Source organism: Rhamphochromis sp. 'chilingali' (assembly GCF_963969265.1).
Source record: "Rhamphochromis sp. 'chilingali' genome assembly, chromosome: 3".
Taxonomy (NCBI): Eukaryota; Metazoa; Chordata; class Actinopteri; order Cichliformes; family Cichlidae; genus Rhamphochromis; species Rhamphochromis sp. 'chilingali'.
The window spans coordinates 21684261-21704491 of NC_137931.1; the positions used below are offsets into that span (position 1 = coordinate 21684261).

The following is a 20231-nucleotide window of genomic DNA, read 5'->3' on the forward strand; positions in this document are numbered from 1 at the left end:
GCTTTCATTCAGAACTATCCCACTTCATTCCTAACGATCTATTACACAGTGCTGTGCAAAAGTCTTGAGCCACTCATCTTTTCTTTATATTTTGCTTCCAAGGAGCCAGACTTTCTTCTTTTTTTTAAAGTTCCCTTGAGGAGTGTTTCTTGGGACATTGGCTGCTTTTTCACTCATTTTCAGTCCAGTCCTCACACCTGACCATTTTCATAGGAATATTTTTTGTTTGTAAAGCCACTTAACTCTGACCTATGAATCAACACGACAATGATCACAGACACGCGTCAATGCTCGGATAGAAAAACACACAGTGGAACACTAGCATTCATGGATCTTGCTTTTCCTAGCAAATATAAAGAAATGAAGGCTGGTTCGAGACATATGCACGGCACGGTCTCTAATGATTAACATGTGGTCATAATGTGGACTCGTGGTTATCGTCGGGACTCTATTATTTGCAATAGAAGTGACAGTATCAGAGCGTCACAGCTGGTTACTAAGGGACTGAACTCTTTGTTTGTGTAACTGTTGTAGCACCTTTATTGCACCCTGTAAAAATCTTATCTTAAAGCATCAGCTGTTCTGTTTCTGCTAACTTTTGCAGATAGTGTAGCCTCAATACTCAAACACTACGCAAACTCTGCATTTTCTTATTTATTTATTTTTTTACCAAAGATTTACATTAGAAGATTCTGCTCCATGATTGGCACGGATTGGCTTTAACTCAGTAACCAATCAGGTGGGAATATTATCAGTTCTTCCTTTGACTGTAACCTCCATCTGTTTCACACGGTCCAACAAAGCTCTCGCTGTTTTTTTCAGATCCAGATTTTATTTACAGTAGTCAAATATTCACTAAGAAATCAAGACGAGTAGCTTCTAAAGATCATTTGTTACTTTTCACGTGGTTCAAGCAATAATGCTTGCTTGCATCCCAGGGTACATCTGGACTGTAGCTGGGTCGGAGAGCCAAATCATTTTATTATTAATCGTTTGGTAATCGGGCTGGTTCTTACTGTATTTACTTTTCCATTCTAATTGTCCTCTTGGAGCTTTACAGCTTTACTTTACACAACATGCCTCATTTAAGGCAAGCATTTTTTTTTAGCATTTGCCCTCTGATGAACATGAATGCATGGGAAGCAACTTCAAGTCCAGTATCTTGCCCAAGAACACTTTAGCATGCAGACTGGAGCAGCCAGGGATCGTCCCACCAACCTCCCGAGCAGTAGAACACCTGCTGTTCCTCCTGAGCTACACCCTTTTACAAAAATGCTTAATATCAGCCATCCACTGCAAGTGACTGGGAGCCTGCTGCTTCTGTTCTGCTTCAGCAATAGGCCCAACTGGAAGCTGACTGTATCGCTCTCACAGCCATGTGGGTCAGCCACGTTTCAGTTTCAGGTTCAGGTTCAGTTCTTCCTGAATGAACGCGGTGCGGCTCGTATTTCCTGGAAGCAATATCTGTGACAGCACAGCTGCGCCCCCCTGACAATAGACCCTCAGCGCTTTAGAAAGAGGGGACATTTGCATTTTCTTTGTGCTGCAGCTTGTTTGGAGCTCTCACTTTTTGTGTCGCATGGAGGGGAGGCAGTGTTGGTGATTAAATACAGATATCGACTCTGTAGAAACAGCAAATGATTGTGCAGATGTGGAAAAACGTAAAGAAATATGGGAGGCTAATGTTAAAATAAATTCACCCAGGCCCAACACTAGTCACTCATATCTCAGCTGTATTTGTTTTGATCCTCTGTTTTCTAATGTATGTTCTGTTACAGTGTAAAAGCAGACTTTCTGCATTCCCATCACGGTGCTCCATGGCTCTACTTTACTGCACTACAGGCTCAGCTCAGGTTGAAAGTATGAAACCTTGTGCAGAGAATATCGCACTTAGTGTTGCCAGACCCAAAATGTTTGATGCTGATCTTCAGGAAATGATGTGAAGCAAACAGGGAAAGTGTCGAATGTTGATTAGATACCAGTGAAGTTAAGACAGAGAGCAAGACTTAAAACAAGTTATAATGTTAATATAGCCAGGCAACAAAATACCTCGCTATCCCATTAATTTGGCTTCATAGTGCACTCCTCAGATCCCAAATTAACCTTCCTGCCTTCTTGGGACCTTTTTGTGCCACTGCTATGTGTTAAATGGCTGCCATTTCCACTGTGTTCAGTGGAATATAACCAAACTTGCCACAGGATAGTTTTTACCTGTCAATGTTAATATTCCAGTGTGAATTCCTTAAATCAGCCTAAAATGGCTGAGCAGCAGAAATCCCCACACCCATCACCCTGGGGACCATTTTCTGCCCATTGACTTCCATTATAAACGCTATTTTTCAACCCCAAATTATCATCATATGATTTTATTTTTTCTTCTTTTCTTGGATGTCAATGAAGACTCAGGGCCTTGAAGTTTTAATTTTTAAATTGCAAAAAAAATGCAAAAAAAATAATGGCAGGTCAAAATGTATGTTGGTGCCAATCTTTGGTCCATCTAAAGGCCTACTTATAATGACAATCACATATTACTTCAACTGGTTTTTTGTGGAAATATTTAGTTTCGTTTTTTGGTTTTTGGGGCTTATAACACAGGGCGCTCATGTAATAACACTGGGATTTGAAGGGTTAAAACAACAAAAATATAATTAAAACTTTACATGAATATTTCAGGGAGAAGTAGTTTTACAAGGTTGGCTAATTTAAAGTGGAATAAAATATGGATATATGGTCTTTTTATGGCGTGGCTGAGAATGGTCCCTAGGGTGATGGGTGTGAGTTTTTTAAAGGATGGCAGGAGGGTTAAGAAAGCTGCTTATAAACTCCAAACGCTCCATTTTTACCAAACTGTACAATAAATAAAGTTTACCAGATTTGTAGTAGGAAAGAGTTTTGAACCTCCAGATCACAAAACAACACAGCAAAGGGCACCAAAGACCAAAAACCAAAACATTTATTGAATCAATCAAACCTTTGGATGCTTATAAATACATACAATTTAAAAAAAAAAATACAATTTGAAAAAAAAATCTCATTATTATCTGAAAAAGTTTGACTTACTAAACTTCTGAGAAAATAATAAGTATAAATATTTAGATAATGCTTGAAAATTTGTTCCATCACAGCGTATCATGGAAGGCGGCCAGTATCGCTGTCCCGCTTGAAGCGAGGGAAAATACCTCCCTGCATTCCTTTGCTGAAAGAATGTGGCGTCGCCATCGCGGCCTGGCAGGATTAATGTTTGGCTCAGGGCAGGTAAAAGTCTCATCTGGTCCAGATATTTCGTTCCTGGACTAATAAACAGCAGTGTGTGTTTTAAAGCACCAGCTAAGATGAAAAAGAAAGCTAGTTTGATATCAAGGAGTGGTATCAAAGAGAGGTTTGGGGGTGTCCAACTCAGATCTAATTTTTCTAAGCTGCTAAGCTCCATCGGGACCATATGTCTCTGACAGATCCGTCTTTTAATTTGAAAGTCCTTCACAGTAAGAGACGGATCAAGTCCAGGAGCCAGTAAACCTGCTCGCTTGACCTTTAGACATCATTCTGGATTAAATGTTCCTCACAAGTTAACAGCTTACACTTGAAAACAATGACAAGACGGCTCAGTTAAATGTCACACATCACGGTCCAACTTGTTTCTCACAAAGACTGCAATTAAACGACAACTGTAGCTTTAAACTTGCATTATTTTTAAGGACCAGCAGGGGCCAACTGCGAGCTAGACAAGTAAAATATAAAAGTGCCCAAAACCCCCCAAATTTTCTTAATCCTTTTGTGTATTTTGTGTAAATTGGTATGAACCAATTTAAAAAAACAAAACAAATATCTAAAGCAGATAGCAGAAAAAACTTTTTTCACCAGGTGTAGCATGAATGACTGCAAGTCAGGTTTCACTCTGTAAAAGTTATGAAAATACCGTTTATGCTGTCCTTCACATTTTCCAAAGTTGTAGAAGATTGGAGTCTCTGCCAGGCCAATTCTGGCCTCCAGGCATCATATTTGACACCTGTGTCCTAGAGCAGCGGTCCCCAACCTCTACTGCGCCACGGACCGGTTTAATGTCAGACAATATTTTCACGGACTGGCCTTTAAGGTGTCGTGGATAAATACAACAAAATAAAATGATACGACCAAGACAAAAACTGTGGTATTTTGTAAATATAATAATAATAAACATGAATTCACTGTGTAATTGTGTAACTTTATTAGCAGCGTCCTCCTGAAATCTGCCAACAACATTGAGAGTAACATCCTCCTCTCTGCCCCTTAATGCTCTCTCTGGTCGCTATGGTAACGCGTAAATATTTCTTTCAAAATAAGACACACAACTACAACACGGGAAAACACCCAGGGAAACAGAGTTAACAATAAAATCCCTGAAAAACATAAATTTCACACCCGAGCCTCAACTCTCGCAGCCCGGTACCAAACGACTCACGGACCGGTACTGGTCTGTGGCCGGGGGTTGGGGACCGCTGTCCTAGAGTATTGTTCAGATGTTGGTGGAAGTTGCACATAACCTGTGAATTATGAAGAATCGTGTGCCGGATCAGAGTCACTGACATTCTGGTTAAAAGCTGCTGTATAACTAATATTATCCTTATATGCTGAGCTTAGTTATTAGCCGGCTAGAAACTGATGAGAGCAGGGTAGTCACAGTGAAGAAATAAAAGGAATCCATGAGAACCAATGATTACCAAATAAAACAGGAAATAGATTTAAGCATAACTATCCAGAACCATTTAGAGGTTTATGGGAAAACCGTCCTCAGCAGCCTCACTCTGTCACCTCAGTAAACACTTTCCAGATGACTTCATGAGCTCAACTGCTAATATCAGATCATTCTGGGGGGAAAAGTGAGGCTTATTTTGTAAATCAAGGTCACGTGTAGACTGAAAAAGGAAAGGAGGTGTACGTGTCCCTGTGGGGAAAAACCAGAGCATCTGCAAATTAATAAGTAAAAAACTACATTTGATTGACATCTTTTATTCTAACGCTTGACTTTTCCTCCACCTTTTCTTCTTCCTGCTTCTCTTCTTCGCCCACTGCCCATCAGGGTTAAAATGGTAGATGTTGTGTCACCAAGTACAATGCCATCAGAAACTGAGGTGCATGTGGCGAGGAGCTTTCTCACCAAGATTTTGCGAAGCTCTATGAGGTACCATCCAGTTAGCTTGTGTCTGGCTGTGTTTACTGGTAGTTTCTTGGTGGACCTACATGGCGTCAGATCATTGTGCTTTGTGTTCTTTTGTAGTAGTTTAATGTGTATGGTGCTAGCTGTCCAAGTATCTTTAGTTTACTTGCACATTTGTGTCTGTCATCAGTTCTGTGATGTGGGAATTACCAGATTTTACACGTACAGCGCATTAACATGACTTGCTTGCATGGTTTTCTTGTGGTTTGATATGTTGTGGAAAAATTAATGTCTATGATCCTTTTTCAACATGCTCTCCAGGAAGAACCGCTTCAAGGGGTACGTGCATGTTTGATGTGAGCAAAATTACACTGTGAAGCTGTCGATTTACCTTTGTGGAGTCTTACCTATCAAGGTACTGATGATGTTTAAAATAGGGTTTGCAGGCCTGAGGCACACAGTGAGCACCCCCCCCCCCCCCCCCCCCCCCCCAACAAATAATTAGTTGTTATTCGAGATCACAAATGTGTTACTAAAAAATAAAAAAAAATTTCATCTGCAAAAGTTGCTCTTTGCAGTTTAAACAAACAGCATATCTGAATATTAGGAATGATCATGATTTTTAATTATTCAAATATTCATTAAACTTCAAGTCACTGAGTGCCCTGTCATTCTAGGTGTTGTTGTGATATTGTTAACTATGAAAATGTTTCCTATCATGTGTTTGTCAATCTGCTTCTACTTTTCATAGCTTTTCCTATTAATTAGTATGGACAATAGAAATGAAACATAGCAGGTTTTTTTTATTTTATTGTAGAAAATGTATTTTAAGAAAAATATTAGCTCGTACTGAATCTGATGGCAGCGACACGTTTCAACAAACATAGGACGGGGTCATGTTTACCACTGTGTAGCATCCTCTCTTTTTTTAACAAGTCTACAAACATCTGGGAATTGAGGAGACCTACTTCTGGACTTTTGTCCTTGATATGCAAGGCCTTCCCTGAAAAAGACGTCAGGCATATGTTGCTCTAAAACTTGTAGATACCTTTTAGCACTGCTGGTGGCTTTCCAGATGTGCAAGCTGCCAGTTTTCATTTAAAAGTATAGTTAATAACATTACATTTTTGAATATCTCTCATAGAGATATGAGAAAGACAACAGAGCTATTAAAATATTAAGACCCCACTCAGTCATTATAGTCAACACAATAGCTTGGTCACTTCAGTGTTAAGTTATAGCAAATATTAAACAATATGTAAGTATATTTTCTCTAGAAATATATATTTTCCCCTGGTTTTGCTATCGCCTGTTAAGATGTAAAATGCTAGTACTTCCAGAGAGTGCAACTACAACCAACAAAACTGGTTGCCAGCCATCATTGAATAACATCCCACTACTCGCTATCAGGCATCCGACCGCTAAATCATATATGGTGCTGTGAGATTAGATTCTGCTGACGATTTTAGCTGTCAAAAAGTGTCACTGAAAGAGGAACTCATTCAAAAAAATGATTAAAACGTGGGTGCAGAGCAAACGCTGCCAGGTCACAAGTCTGCTACAACTACAGTTATTAATTTTAGTGTTTTTGGACAGTGTAGCTATATAATTCTTACCAGTTCTTTGTAAATATTTGTGTAATGGTGCCATAAATTTTATCTAATGATCATGGGTTGTTTTGTTTGTTTTTCCTTGCATTTCTGTGGATTGGAGTAATAAGACTATTTACACTGTTTAAAATACTCTATTGTCCTGAAACGATTGAATACACAGTGGTATCAGGGGGAAGGATTTGGATGATGGTGGCCTGCAAAGCCCATGAAGAAATGTTAACCTGTAGAACTCAGTGAACTCTTGTCTTCTATGAAAGAATTTGAGAAAGAGTATTGAGAAATTGTTTACTGTGCTTCTGCTTTGCAGGAAGAATGACCCAGGCTCACGTCCTCATTCCTGGTATGCCTCGAAGCTGACAGAGGAGGAGCCTCCTGAGAGAGAGGCTACCCAAGCCCCAGTCTGGCAGCCAAAGCATGAAGCAAGGTGAGCTTTTTTGGTGGTTTACCTTGTCTTTAGTAGACAGATCACAATATTTTTTTCTTATCATCCCCTCCAGGCCCAAAGAGTCGTCCACTCAAGGAGATCAGAACATTCAGCATCAGCAAACCAGTCAGATCAGTTCAGTGAAAAACATGGAGAAACTTGAGCGTCCCTCACATCCCTACCCAGCAGGTCGTCTTTCCCCAAATAAATACACCAGCAGTGCTGAGCCAATCTGTGGACTGGGACCAGGCAAGAGGGACTCTGGGTTTAGCTGCTTCTCAAGTGGCTCCAGCCCCCCTGTTCATGACCTTAATGCATCTGGTAGAAAGGGAACAAGCACTGAAAGCATTTTCTTCAAGGGTGTTCACAATGAAGGACCTCAGCAGAATGAGCGGCCCAGATATCTGCAGCCAACACTGGGGAACGGAGGCTGGAAGGAGCAGCCAGCATCTCGTGTTTCCATTGCAGGGAGACCCAACGTAGGCCCAGTGTGGCAGGTACCAGACAGGAAAAAGTCTCAGTCTCCTCCTCCGCCACCTCCTCCCCTGCGTAGTGACAGTTTTGCAGCTACAAAGGTGTTTCCATACTCTGAAGGTCCAGCAAAAAGCCACGGCACATCATTTGAAAAACTGCCAGAAAGTAACCACCACAATGGCATCAGATCCCATCAGGAGAAATCCTCAGAAACCAGACGTAGCTTCAACCCAATACCTGCCAAAGACTTCCTCCATCCAAACATGCCGGCTGATTACAACCACAACCAGCTCAACCCCAACAAACACTTCTCTTTGTCCAGCAGTGATGTCAGACAGTTTCATTACACCCAACCACCTGCCCACCAGAGGCAGTTCAGTGATGAAAGTCCCTTCTACTTCCTGCAGACTGGAAAGGCTCCTCCCACCAAGACTCAAAGTGTAGGAAGCTACTACCGCAGCCTCCAGGATCTGCCCACAAATGCTTTCAGCCGCAGGCAGATGCCGCACTCTGCAGCATCCATGGTAAGCACTGCTACAAACCCAAACCTGGAGAGTGGAGGGCATAAGAGATACTACGGTCTTGCAAGTAAGACTGCGCAGTACAAGGCTAGGCAGGGCAAAACTGAAAGCCGGATGACAGAAACAGAGAAACACCACTGGGTGAACAGCAATGAAACAGGGTACCCAAGTTCTCTGAAGACTAACACTAAGGCAAAGTACTCACTGCCTCAGTCCCAAATACCTTATATTGAAAATAAGGAATGCCATACCCATTCCCACTTTGGGAATGGACTTCACTACAACCACCAGACCTCTGAAATTTCTGTTCAAAGACGTAGTCCAGAGGATACTGCAAAGAGAGGTGAAGGTCACACTAATGACATGAAAATACAGTTTCCAGTACATCAAGTCAAAGATCACAAGGCTAATCTTCCAAGACATCAAGACCCATGGGTCCCTCAAGAAGACCAACGAATAACCGCCCTGAAAACTCCACTCCTCCACTCCCTGACTCTGGAAAACAAGACTCTGGCAGCAACAACCACAACTGTCTTGTCCACCCAGGACACCAGTGACACCATGGCTGCTAGCAGTGGAAAAGCAAATCGCCGCAGTGACCGTTATGCCACCACCCTTCGGAAAGAGATCCAGCAGAAGCGAGCCCAGCTGCAAAAGAGCCGCAGTGCTGCAACTCTGACTTGTGATGCAGAGGATGAGGATGCAGAGGAATGGAGATCTATGGAAGCTTCTGCATCTTCTGCTGCTTCCTATTCAAATACTTACAAGGACCACCTGAAAGAGGCGCAGGCCAGGGTCCTCCAGGCCACTTCCTTCCAGAGACGAGACCTAGAACCCCAGGGACCAGAGGCCTCTGTGCTTAAAACCTCAAATGGGCGCACTAGAGGACGTAAGCGATGTCAACTGGCAAAGAGGACGCACTCGTTTTCAGAGCCTGACAAAATAGACAAAGTGGGAGTGGAAGGAGAATCCCAAGCAGGCTCATTTGGTGAGCGGAGGAAGTTCTTTGAGGCGAAACCAGCCTTTTCCAGGCCTGTACTGAAGTCAAGTCAGAGTGCAAACTCGAACACAGACCTGGATGAGTCGGGCAAACCCCAAGAGAGAGCACCTTCTATAGGGTCTGTTGAGCCTCCTCCATCCACAGACCCCAACCACCTCAACCCTGGACATAACGAAGTCTTACTAGAGCAGCAGAGGCTCGGAACATTTGCTGAGTATCAGGCCACATGGAACAAGCAGAAGAAGTCATCGGAAGGCAAGACGCAAGGGCGGTATCACTCAGCGGAGAATATCTTAGATGCAGGTGCAGAAGAGAAGGCCATCTGCATCCATGAGAGATCCAGATCTTCGCCTTCTGCAGACTTCTATACACAGGTGAACAAGATTAGGATGGTTTTTATATTCTAGACCACCAAACAACAAAAAAGTATAAAAGTAGGTTGGAAGATAACCTTAAGTTGTAAAGCATATTTGGTTGTTGGTTAGGTTTGGGCAACTAAAAAGTCCTATTTAAGATAAGGGAAAAATGGAGTCACAGTTATAAGAAGCCTTTATGACACTACTCTTGAGAAGTAAAAATATGCACAACAAATACCCTAAAGTGTACTAAGTATTTAAATGAGCAAACTGATGCTGATGTTTTCAATGAATGGCACACTAAACTTCACCTTCTTATTGCAGAAAATTCCTTCTTCTTGGAGAGACACTCAGGCCCAAAAGGGCAGTTTAGCTACCAGGTAAGATTAACTTTTGATTGGACTACTAATTTACAGATTAATATACTAATGTACCACTAATATACAAAAAACAGCACTGGGTTTTGATTCACGAATCATTCACTGCGTCTACAGTTAGAGTACTGTGCAGGTCTTGAGACACCTCTCATTTCTTTATATTTTGCTAGAAAAATGGAAGCTATGTACAGCAATTTAGTGAAGCATGTGTGAACTGCAGTATATTAAGCCAAAACAAAATATTATTTTCATGTCTTTAAGTCGTCTTCAGGAATAGTTCTCCAGGCTTCTTGAAGGACATTCAAAGCTCTTCTTTGGATGTTTCTGCCTTTTGTTCTGTTCTCTGTCAACATGATCTCACACTGCTTCAGTAATGCTGAGGTCTGGGCTCTGGGGAGGCCGATCCATGACTGATGGTGTTCCACTGTGTGTTTTTCTATCCACGTATGCTTTTACTGCATTAGCAGTGTGTTTGGGATCATTAACATGCTTGAAAATAAAGCTGTTGTTAATCAGATGTTTTCCAGATGGTATTGCATGGTGGATCAAAATCTGATGATACTTTTCTGTGTTCATAATTCATCAATTTTGCCAAGTTCTCCAACAATAGTGAGTAGACACTGTTGTGTCACACTGACGACATTTGGACCAAAACATGTCCAATTTGGATTCATCACTCCATTAGACCTGTTCCGACTGATTTTCAGTGCAGTTCTTGAGCAATTGTGCATACCTCAGCTTTTTCTCCCTGTTTCGTTTCTTTGAGAATGGCTTCTTGAAAGCCAATGTCCAAAGAAAAACTTTGACTGACCTTCAGACCACAAGAAGACCACTTTTAAAAATTACAAAAAGCCTGGCTTATTTAAATCCAAATGCAAATGAATAAGGGGTGGCTGCAGACTTTTCTAAACATTTCTTCTATGTTCACCAACTCCTATAATGTGTTTAGAGGAATACTCATTACTTTGCAGTGGGACATTTGACAGGAAGAAATATCTGTTTAGTTTCATATAAATGTGGAATTTATCCAGTCTGTGACATTTCAGTGCAGAAAGAACTGCTCTCAGTTTCTCCTCTCAGGCTTCCTGAGCTGAAGTGATCACTTTCAGTCAAACTAGAACCTTTTTTTTTTAACTTTATCTTTTGCTATTGAAGCTCAGGTTTGGGTGAATAGATTCTCCTCAGACTCCAGTCGTCAACTACACCCTTATTTACAAAACATGTCTGAAGCTACTGTGGATTTACAGTGGGTGGAGAGGGTATCAGTTTATCCGTAAGCTGCTGCTGACAAAGAACACTTATCTGCTGCATACATGATCAGTAATCCTCCGCATTCACTCCTTTTGTTGATGTGCTGCCTGGTATGCAAGGTGGGATATAAACACCTTTAAGAAAAAAGGGAAATTCAAACTCATCTTTCAGCGTAATATTGACTCAGAGGTGTAAGCCAAAGTGATGCTCAAATTCTTTCTTTCTAGTGTTACAATATGCACTTTTTTCTTTTGTTGTATTGGATTTTTCCACATTTACTCTTTTATTTATCCCATCGAACTGTGTATATTAAATGGAAAAAGCAACAAAACATCCTACATTTTTAAAATTAACGTGTTAGATATCTAATAATACCATATTCTTCTAAACATGTTTAGATATTTTAGCCTGTTATGTGAATAATGTTCCTTAAAACTGTCAATCCCTGAAAATATATCTGCAAATATAAAAAGCATGCACTGCAATCTAACAGCATATGCATCAGAGCTCTTTTTAAGCTCAGTGATGAGCTGCAGGATGCTGGTTTTTGATACGTGAAAGATGGGAAGAACAGGTTTTGGAGGGTCCGAGTCCTATAAAAGCTTTAAGATTTGGTGCTGGAGCCCTGGAAACATTTCAGTGGTTATTGTAATTATTCCCTGCCCCTAACTGTGGACTAGCTCCCTTGTAATCCAAGCTCTGTGTTTGGTTTTCACACTCGTGGTTCGGGTGTCGTGAACTGTAATAGACTCACTCAAACCACACCTGTGAACCTCAAAGTCATCAGTAATATTACTCAAATGCACCAGGTGAACAGGTTCTTCTGAACTTTGTATCCATGTAACCTGATGTAAACCTGCCCCAGGGTCTCGTCCCAGTCAGATATGCCAGAAACACCTCACCCAAGAGGGATGAATTTTGCACAAGTTGCTCCATATAAGATCTGATGAATTGTTTAACCAGCTGAGAACTTTAGAATATTTAAATAAGAAATATTGTGAATACTTTCCCAGTGATCAGCCCTTTACATACAAAATTGACATGATGTTTTCCTGCATACTTTCATAAGTACAGGAGAAATCCATATGAAATTGTGAAGGCAATTTTACACCCACTCCAAGTGTCACAATCTAAAGATAAAATCTGTTTTTTCCATAGCTCCATATATAGTTTCATCAGCACAACTGCAGCAGTTTAATGTCTGTGAAGCGTTTGTTCCCCTTTTTTACTTGTTTTCTCATAATTCAGTGGAGAAAACTTCAGAAGGTGTGTTTTGGTTAAACTTTCAAGGCTCATATCACCATGTGGGAGAGGTGTCTGCTCATAACAAGACAGGGGGGAGACCTTCATGATTATTAATTTAGAAAATGAGCTGTTTTAGGCATTTATCTATCTGTCCAACTAAAAATAGGAGAATAAACTGTATTAACTCTATTTTTTTTTAATATTGTTGCAGAGTTGTTTTTTTGCTCAGACATGTGGTTCAATCATCCTGATGATAAACCTCATATTGATGCCCAGTTTCTTCCCAGAACTGACCAAAAGGAGGCAGCACATATTTTAACATTCCTGAGAGATGTGAACTGAAAATGTCTGAATCATCGTGTTGGAGATGAAATGAATTGATGTATTTTTAAGCCATGTGATGTTTGATATTCCTCAGGTGCTTATGATGAGGTTTGTCTTTATTTTGACCCCTAGAGTGAAGTCGGAGAGTCGGAGTTATGAGCCTGAAAACAGCCCACAGCTGGTCGAGGGCCCCTCCCCAGGGTTCCCTGACCAAAGGACAAATCCCGCTGCCATTCCCGCCCACACCACACTGTCCTCCGGCCCTCGCAGCCTCAGCCCCAGCCCTGGTTCCAAGCACCCAGCCCAGCCGCCACAAACCCAGAGCCTCCTGCCGCCACCCAGGCCCCATTTAGGCCTAGAAACCACATCCTCCTCCCAGGAATTCCTCGCTGGCGCCCAGGCAGACCCGGCTGGAGTCCAGCCTCTGTCCAGCGCTGCCTCTGACACCCAGCACCATGCTGCCACCTCCACTGCCGCTGCTGATCAGGTCTCCTCTGCTGGCCCCGCCTCGGCCAGCTCCCCTCGCCTCAGAGAGATGTCCTGTGCAGACGAGAGCAAAGCAGCTCAAGGACATGAAGTGAAGGAACAGCCGGCTTCACCTTCTCCTTCCTCATCCCCTCTCTCCTCCTCCACCTCCTGCACGGCCCCTCTGCCTCTTCCCGTGCCCGATGGAGCACGGTCCCCCTCGCCACATTTTGCGCCACTGAGGCTGACCGACAGACCGCCCGCCGCGTCTGTGCAGAATGACTCACTGCTCAGGTAAGCAGCTTAACCTCTCTGCCTCCTTGTTACGTAAAGTTCCTCCTTCCCTGTTCCCAGAGGAAGAGGCTTTGAGGAGCAGCTTTAGGTAAACAAGTCCAGGAGGGAACGTGAGATTGAAAACACGACAACAGCGCACAAACAAAAGATAAATAACGACCGAAGCGGTGACGTAGCCGCTCTGCCAGCAGCTGCGGATGCAAAAAAGTGCTCACAGAATCAGACCGGAGGCTGTAATTTTCTCAATGCCACATGAAAGCTCTGACCTTTGATTTCCACTCAAGTTCAGCTGAGCGATTCTTCCTCCAGTTAGAAACTCGCTTTATATAAATCTCTCCCTCATGTTTCAGCTTCTTTTAATCAGTTGAAGTTTAATATTATTTGTTGTCATCCATCTTATCTAGAAAATTTACCTTGTAATGACAAATGTCATCATGTTGTTGCAAATTGTGTCATGATGTAGTTACCTGTACCTTTGTTTATTACCCTCATAATGGTTTAAGGGCTGTATCCCCCACATCATTTGTTCTCTTTAAATGATGCTGTTAAAGACCAGTCTTAGGATTAATACCAGAAACTGCTCTGAGAGCTGTAATTATTGAACTACATGTCCCATAATAATTGTAGGACTGAGGATGCACTTTTGAAACAGGAACCTGAAAATAGTGGGGAAAAAACAATTATTATGCGTATTATTCAGCAGATCAAACCTTTTGCCATTTTGCTTTTACAGCTGGTCTTCGTCTGAATAGATATTTCCAGATTGTCTTTGTAATTTGTTTTTAGCTTTGCAGGCGATCAATCTGAATCAGAATACTTTATTAATCCTTAAAGAAAATTATGTGGCTACAGTTGCTCCAAGACAACAACATTAACAGACTGAACTAAATTAAATAAATAAATATATTACAAAGTTTACAAAATATAAGAAATAGCTCTAATATATATACAAATAGCTCAGTTATAAATATCCAGAATATTAAAGAGATCCTGTGTCGTTCAGTGGTGAATTATGGGTAATCTCAGTCTTGTACTGAGCGTGAGCATGTGACTGGCCAGCATGTCATGGAGGGGTTGAGAGGTATTGTCCTTATCTTGGACAACATCCGCCTCTCCAACACCATCTTAAGGGAACCGAGCTCCATCCCCACAACATTACTGGCCTTGCATCTGCGACCCTCAACCTGCTGCCACAACATGCAGCAGCATAGAGGACGGCACTGACCACAACAGACTCATAAACAGACTCACACTTTCTTGTTATAAAGCACTGCGCCCCCTCATTTCTTTATATTTTGCTTCCAAACAGCCAGACTTTCCTGTTATTTTTTTAAAGTGGTTTTGAGTAATAGTTCTCAAGGCTTTCTGAAAGTAAATGGCTGTTTTTTTCACTCATTTTCAGTCTGGTTCTTGTACCTGACCATTTTCAGAGTTATATTGGTCAAGCTATTTAAAGCGGACCTAAAAATAATTTCTTTATTCAATTTATGAAAAATTTTAAACATAAGACAGTTTGACAGATTTAAAATAGTATTTTATTTGATTCCCAAAGAAATATTAGCACAAAATTGGCATGTCTCAGCATGATGTGCAGTGAGTCCTTGAACAAAATGAGGAAACTGGACAAATGGAGGACAAAATTAAGAAGCGTCAGGCCTAAAAACTATCTACAGCAGATGAACAGTATCTGAAAGTCGTGTCTGTAAGAAACAGGAAAAAATCAAGCAAGGGCCTGGAACCTTCAGGAAGCCTGGAGAACTATTCCTGAAGACAACTTAAAGAAATGAGTTCAGACTGTGCTGAAGAATAAAGGTGGTCACACCAAATATTGAGGTTTGCACAGTGCTGTACCTTCAGACTTGAACTTCTGTGTGTGTTGTTGTTGTGTTAGTTTCTTGATGGTTGACCACCTCGTGTATGACTTTCTGTTTTGTTTACGGGCTCTGTCTTTTGGTTTGTTCGCCTCACCTGGTGTTTTAAGTTTGTATCTCCGCCTCTGTGAACTTTATTTTGAAATACTTAAAAGTAATCTCGCAGATCAGACACATTTAAGCTGATCAAAGGAGGTGGAAAAAGAAGAAACACCAGGCACCACCTTTTTCTTCCTCATCCCAGTCCTGCTCGTAGATGGCTGCTGTGCTTCTTTCCACAGGAGATTTCGTTTGGTCTCCTTCACCACTGTTTGACAATCATACTCGATGTATGGTTTCTCAGAGGTCTGTCAGCTCGCTCGTGTTTGCTATAGTCGAGCATTCACTGCAGACCAAAACCACCACCAGGCCACCAGGAAATCAGTCTCTGAGGCCTGGGATGGAATCAAATTTCTGGCCTGAAATATTGTTTCAGTCTACCCTGGAGCCATGTCTTCTCACATGGAAGATTTGTAAAATCAGATTTCTTTTTAGTCTTTGAGAATAAAAGTCAAACTAATTTAAAGGTGCCAGAGAGGAAACCAAACAAAAAGGTAGAGTCAGTAAACAATTTCGAATTTGGTAGTAAAATGCCTGGAAAGCTAAATATAAAGAAGCGTAATAAAGGATCCAGTAATTGGGGGTGGGGGGGGGGGGCACACAGGGGAAACAGATACAAGGACTGTATGTGAAAGATGGAAGTAGCCACCCAAACCCTTTTGTCTGTACAGGCCTTGAGCTCAGCGCTTGACCGTTTGACTGTCACCAGCTAACGACTGAGCATGCTCTATTTTATCACAACAGTAATAATGGTTTACAAAATAAACTCTGTGTCTATATTACCTGAAACCAGGAACTGAGCCCAAAAAGTCTCCAGTAAAGTGTTTGGTGACATCAGAGGCACACAGACTGCGATACAACCAGAGTACTTTTTGCAACCAGAGGAGTCGCCACCTGCTGGCTGTTAGAAAACATGCAGTTTTAAGGCCCCTCCAGACTGACCTGATCTGTGCATGTAAATTTGGTTACTGGCCACTTGGGCACAGGTTCAAGAGGAGGAACAGAGCAAAGGGATGAAGTAAAAGTGACAGGAACGATAAAGAAAACTACATACCACACTGTGTCACACAAGAATCTCTAAATAAAGGTCGTGACAGTCAATTTTAATGATTACAGGTATACTAATGTTAATATTAAGACTGGTGGGTGAATGATGTGGGTGATTTAGTGCTTAAAACATTATCAAACTAAAAATTTAAAAAAGGATGAGGAGACGTACATTTTCCAGCGTTGATCCTATTGTGATTCTTTTTCAGGTCAGATAGCGAATCAAAGCGCCCCGCAGTGATGGACGTTAGCGGTCAGGTGAGGAAAGTCCCTGTGAGGATCATTCACGCTGAGACCAGCACAGGACGCGAGGGTCGAGCCTACCTGCCTCAGAACAGCGGGTCCTGCAGCCTGTCCGAGCTGCCACCACGCATCCCTTCCCTGGGCGCCGCGGAGCGCTTGTCCTCATCTCGGTTCAGCACCTACAACCGCCAGGCGGCACAGGAGTCAGCCCCCGAGACCAGTTCACCTGGGCCCCAACATTCAGAGGAGGACGCCAAGAGAGAGGAGCTGGTGAGGGACATTATGGGTAAAGACAAGTCTCTGGTGGACATACTGGACCAGAGTGGCAGGAAGACCACCATGGACCTGATGGAGGGGCTCTTCCCACCAGAGGAGGAGATCCTGGAGGGGGCCCAGCAGCGCAGGAAGGCCTCAACTGGATCCAGACTGCTCACATCGTCCCCCAGGAGCACAGACAGGTGGGACACTGCAGCAGGAAACATTTAAAATGAAACCTTTCTATTCAAAATGTGCATTTTGTGATTGGAGTAACAGTAAGTGGATCTAGAAAGGCTGATTTTACACACAAGATAACAGCTGTTTCAACAAGCTTATTGAGGAGATTAAACAGTGTGTTTCAGACAGAGGATAATCTGAGTCCAACTTTGAGATAAATTACAATTATTCCTAACTGTAATCATGCAAAGCTACCCTAGTAGAGTACAGGTATAAAAGTGAACTGCTGGAGAATGAAGCGGCCACTGCAAGGCTGATTTTCCATTTGCCAGACTAGCCTGCCCTCTGTTGGACAAGTGTTGCAATTTCGATTTCTCCACTTTCCTCGAAATCATAATAATAATAACTTTATTATTACAGCACTCTTCAAAACAGAGTTACAAAGAGCTTCACAGTTAAAATAAAAGCTGGACATTGTAGATAAGTGTACATGTTAAAACATACAGACACATGCATACATACATGCATAGGGCTGTGCGATATGGCCAAAATCTCATACCCCGATATAAGAATTCTATCATCCCGATAACGATATAAATCACAAAAATGTAACATTTTCTGTAAATTCTGTGAATCTCGGGCAGCTCGACTTTCGTGAAGTGTTTCCAGCTGCGCGTCGTGTACCTGCAGTCGAGTGTTTTAACCGATGCATGAAACTATACATTTTTAGACACAAGTTGTAACGGCCGCTGTTTTCTTTGTGAGTATTTATTACACGGCGTGCTGCGGGGAAAAGTCTGTTCTAACGTTTGAGTCTAAGGTTTATTTTTTAACACCTGGCGGCTCTTTTTTGCTTCTCATCCGTAAATACTCTGCATACTCTTTCAAGTGATTCAGTTTATTTTGAAAAGTCTAAACAGGATCTTGGGCTTTATTGTGAAAGGTTTATGTGGAACATAAACAAGCGGACACGCGATGCTGTAACCACAAAGCATAAAGACAGGCGCTTGTCCGTCAGTAGTGTGGTTATATTAAATATAAGAAAAAGAGAGAAGTTTAAGAAATTAACATAGCCACTAATCAAACGAATCAAACCATCAAAACGAAAAAATATTGCCGTAAACAGCTTATTTTGCGACACCACGAAACAAACGATAGCATAAAATGAAACGATAGACGTTTTTATATCGTCATCCGATATATATCGTTATATCGAACAGCCCTATACAGTGGGGCAAAAAAGTATTTAGTCAGCCACCGATTGTGCAAGTTCCCCCACTTAAAATGATGACAGAGGTCAGTAATTTGCACCAGAGGTACACTTCAACTGTGAGAGACAGAATGTGAAAAAAAAATCCATGAATTCACATGGTAGGATTTGTAAAGAATTTATTCGTAAATCAGGGTGGAAAATAAGTATTTGGTCACCTCAAACAAGGAAAATCTCTGGCTCTCACAGACCTGTAACGTCTTCTGTAAGAAGCTTTTCTGTCCCCCACTCGTTACCTGTATGAATGGCACCTGTTTGAACTCATCATCTGTATAAAAGACACCTGTCCACAGCCTCAAACAGTCAGACTCCAAACTCCGCCATGGCCAAGACCAAAGAGCTTTCGAAGGACACCAGGAAAAGTATTGTAGACCTGCACCAGACTGGGAAGAGTGAATCTACAATAGGCAAGCAGCTTGGTGTGAAAAAATCAACTGTGGGAGCAACCATCAGAAAATGGAAGACATACAAGACCACTGATAATCTCCCTCGATCTGGGGCTCCACGCAAGATCTCATCCCGTGGGGTCAAAATGATCATGAGAACGGTGAGCAAAGATCCCAGAACCACACGGGGGGACCTGGTGAATGACCTGCAGAGAGCTGGGACCAAAGTAACAAAGGTCACCATCAGTAACACACTACAACGGCAGGGAATCAAATCCCGCAGTGCCAGACGTGTTCCGCTGCTGAAGCCAGTGCATGTCCAGGCCCGTCTGAAGTTTGCCAGAGAGCACATGGATGATACAGCAGAGGATTGGGAGAATGTCATGTGGTCAGATGAAACCAAAGTAGAACTTTTTGGTATAAACTCAACTCGTCGTGTTTGGAGGAAGAAGAATACTGAGTTGCATCCCAAGAGCACCATACCTACTGTGAAGCATGGGGGTGGAAACATCATGCTATGGGGCTGTTTTTCTGCCAAGGGGACAGGACGACTGATCCGTGTTAAGGACAGAATGAATGGGGCCATGTATCGTGAGATTTTGAGCCAAAACCTCCTTCCATCAGTGAGAACTTTGAGGATGAAACGAGGCTGGGTCTTCCAACATGACAATGATCCAAAACACACCGCCCGGGCAACAAAGGAGTGGCTCCGTAAGAAGCATTTGAAAGTCCTGGAGTGGCCTAGCCAGTCTCCAGACCTCAACCCCATAGAAAATCTGTGGCGGGAGTTGAAAGTCCGTGTTGCTCGGCGACAGCCCCAAAACATCACTGCTCTCGAGAAGATCTGCATGGAGGAATGGGCCAAAATACCAGCTACTGTGTGTGCAAACCTGGTAAAGACCTATAGTAAACGTTTGACCTCTGTTATTGCCAACAAAGGTTATGTTACAAAGTATTGAGTTGTATTTTTGTTATTGACCAAATACTTATTTTCCACCCTGATTTACAAATAAATTCTTTACAAATCCTACCATGTGGATTCATGGATTTTTTTTTCACATTCTGTCTCTCACAGTTGAAGTGTACCTCTGGTGTAAATTACTGACCTCTGTCATCATTTTAAGTGGGGGAACTTGCACAATCGGTGGCTGACTAAATACTTTTTTGCCCCACTGTACATGCATGTTTCAAACTATAACAACAAATGAAGGAGAACAGATTAAGAAAACACTAACCTATAAAAATGAGTTTTTAGCATTCACTTAAAACAAATAACAGAGTCAGCCAACATTATTGAAGGATGTTGTACAAAATCACATTTAGTAAACAAAAACATATTTGTCTAGACTGTTGCTGGCTACTTTTTAAAGCTATTTGTGGCAAAAGGCCTTTCCTATACTAA

At 42.0% G+C, this 20231-nt stretch overlaps 1 protein-coding gene across 5 annotated transcripts in view; it reads left to right on the forward strand.

The window, feature by feature from the left end:
• The window catches only part of LOC308394431 (protein Shroom2-like), a 40173-nt gene that overhangs the window by 13815 nt on the left and 6127 nt on the right, over positions 1-20231 (forward strand). For 4 of the 5 annotated variants that reach the window (XM_080878763.1, XM_080878766.1, XM_080878767.1 and 1 more), the window contains 5 exons: positions 7055-7171; positions 7245-9540; positions 9847-9902; positions 12852-13478; positions 16705-17196. In XM_080878763.1, the coding sequence (XP_080734889.1) occupies positions 7055-7171; positions 7245-9540; positions 9847-9902; positions 12852-13478; positions 16705-17196 (3588 nt within the window). Of the gene's footprint in view, positions 1-5455; positions 5474-7054; positions 7172-7244; positions 9541-9846; positions 9903-12851; positions 13479-16704; positions 17197-20231 lie in introns of all 5 variants that reach the window. The other variant, XM_080878764.1, reaches the window with a different exon arrangement.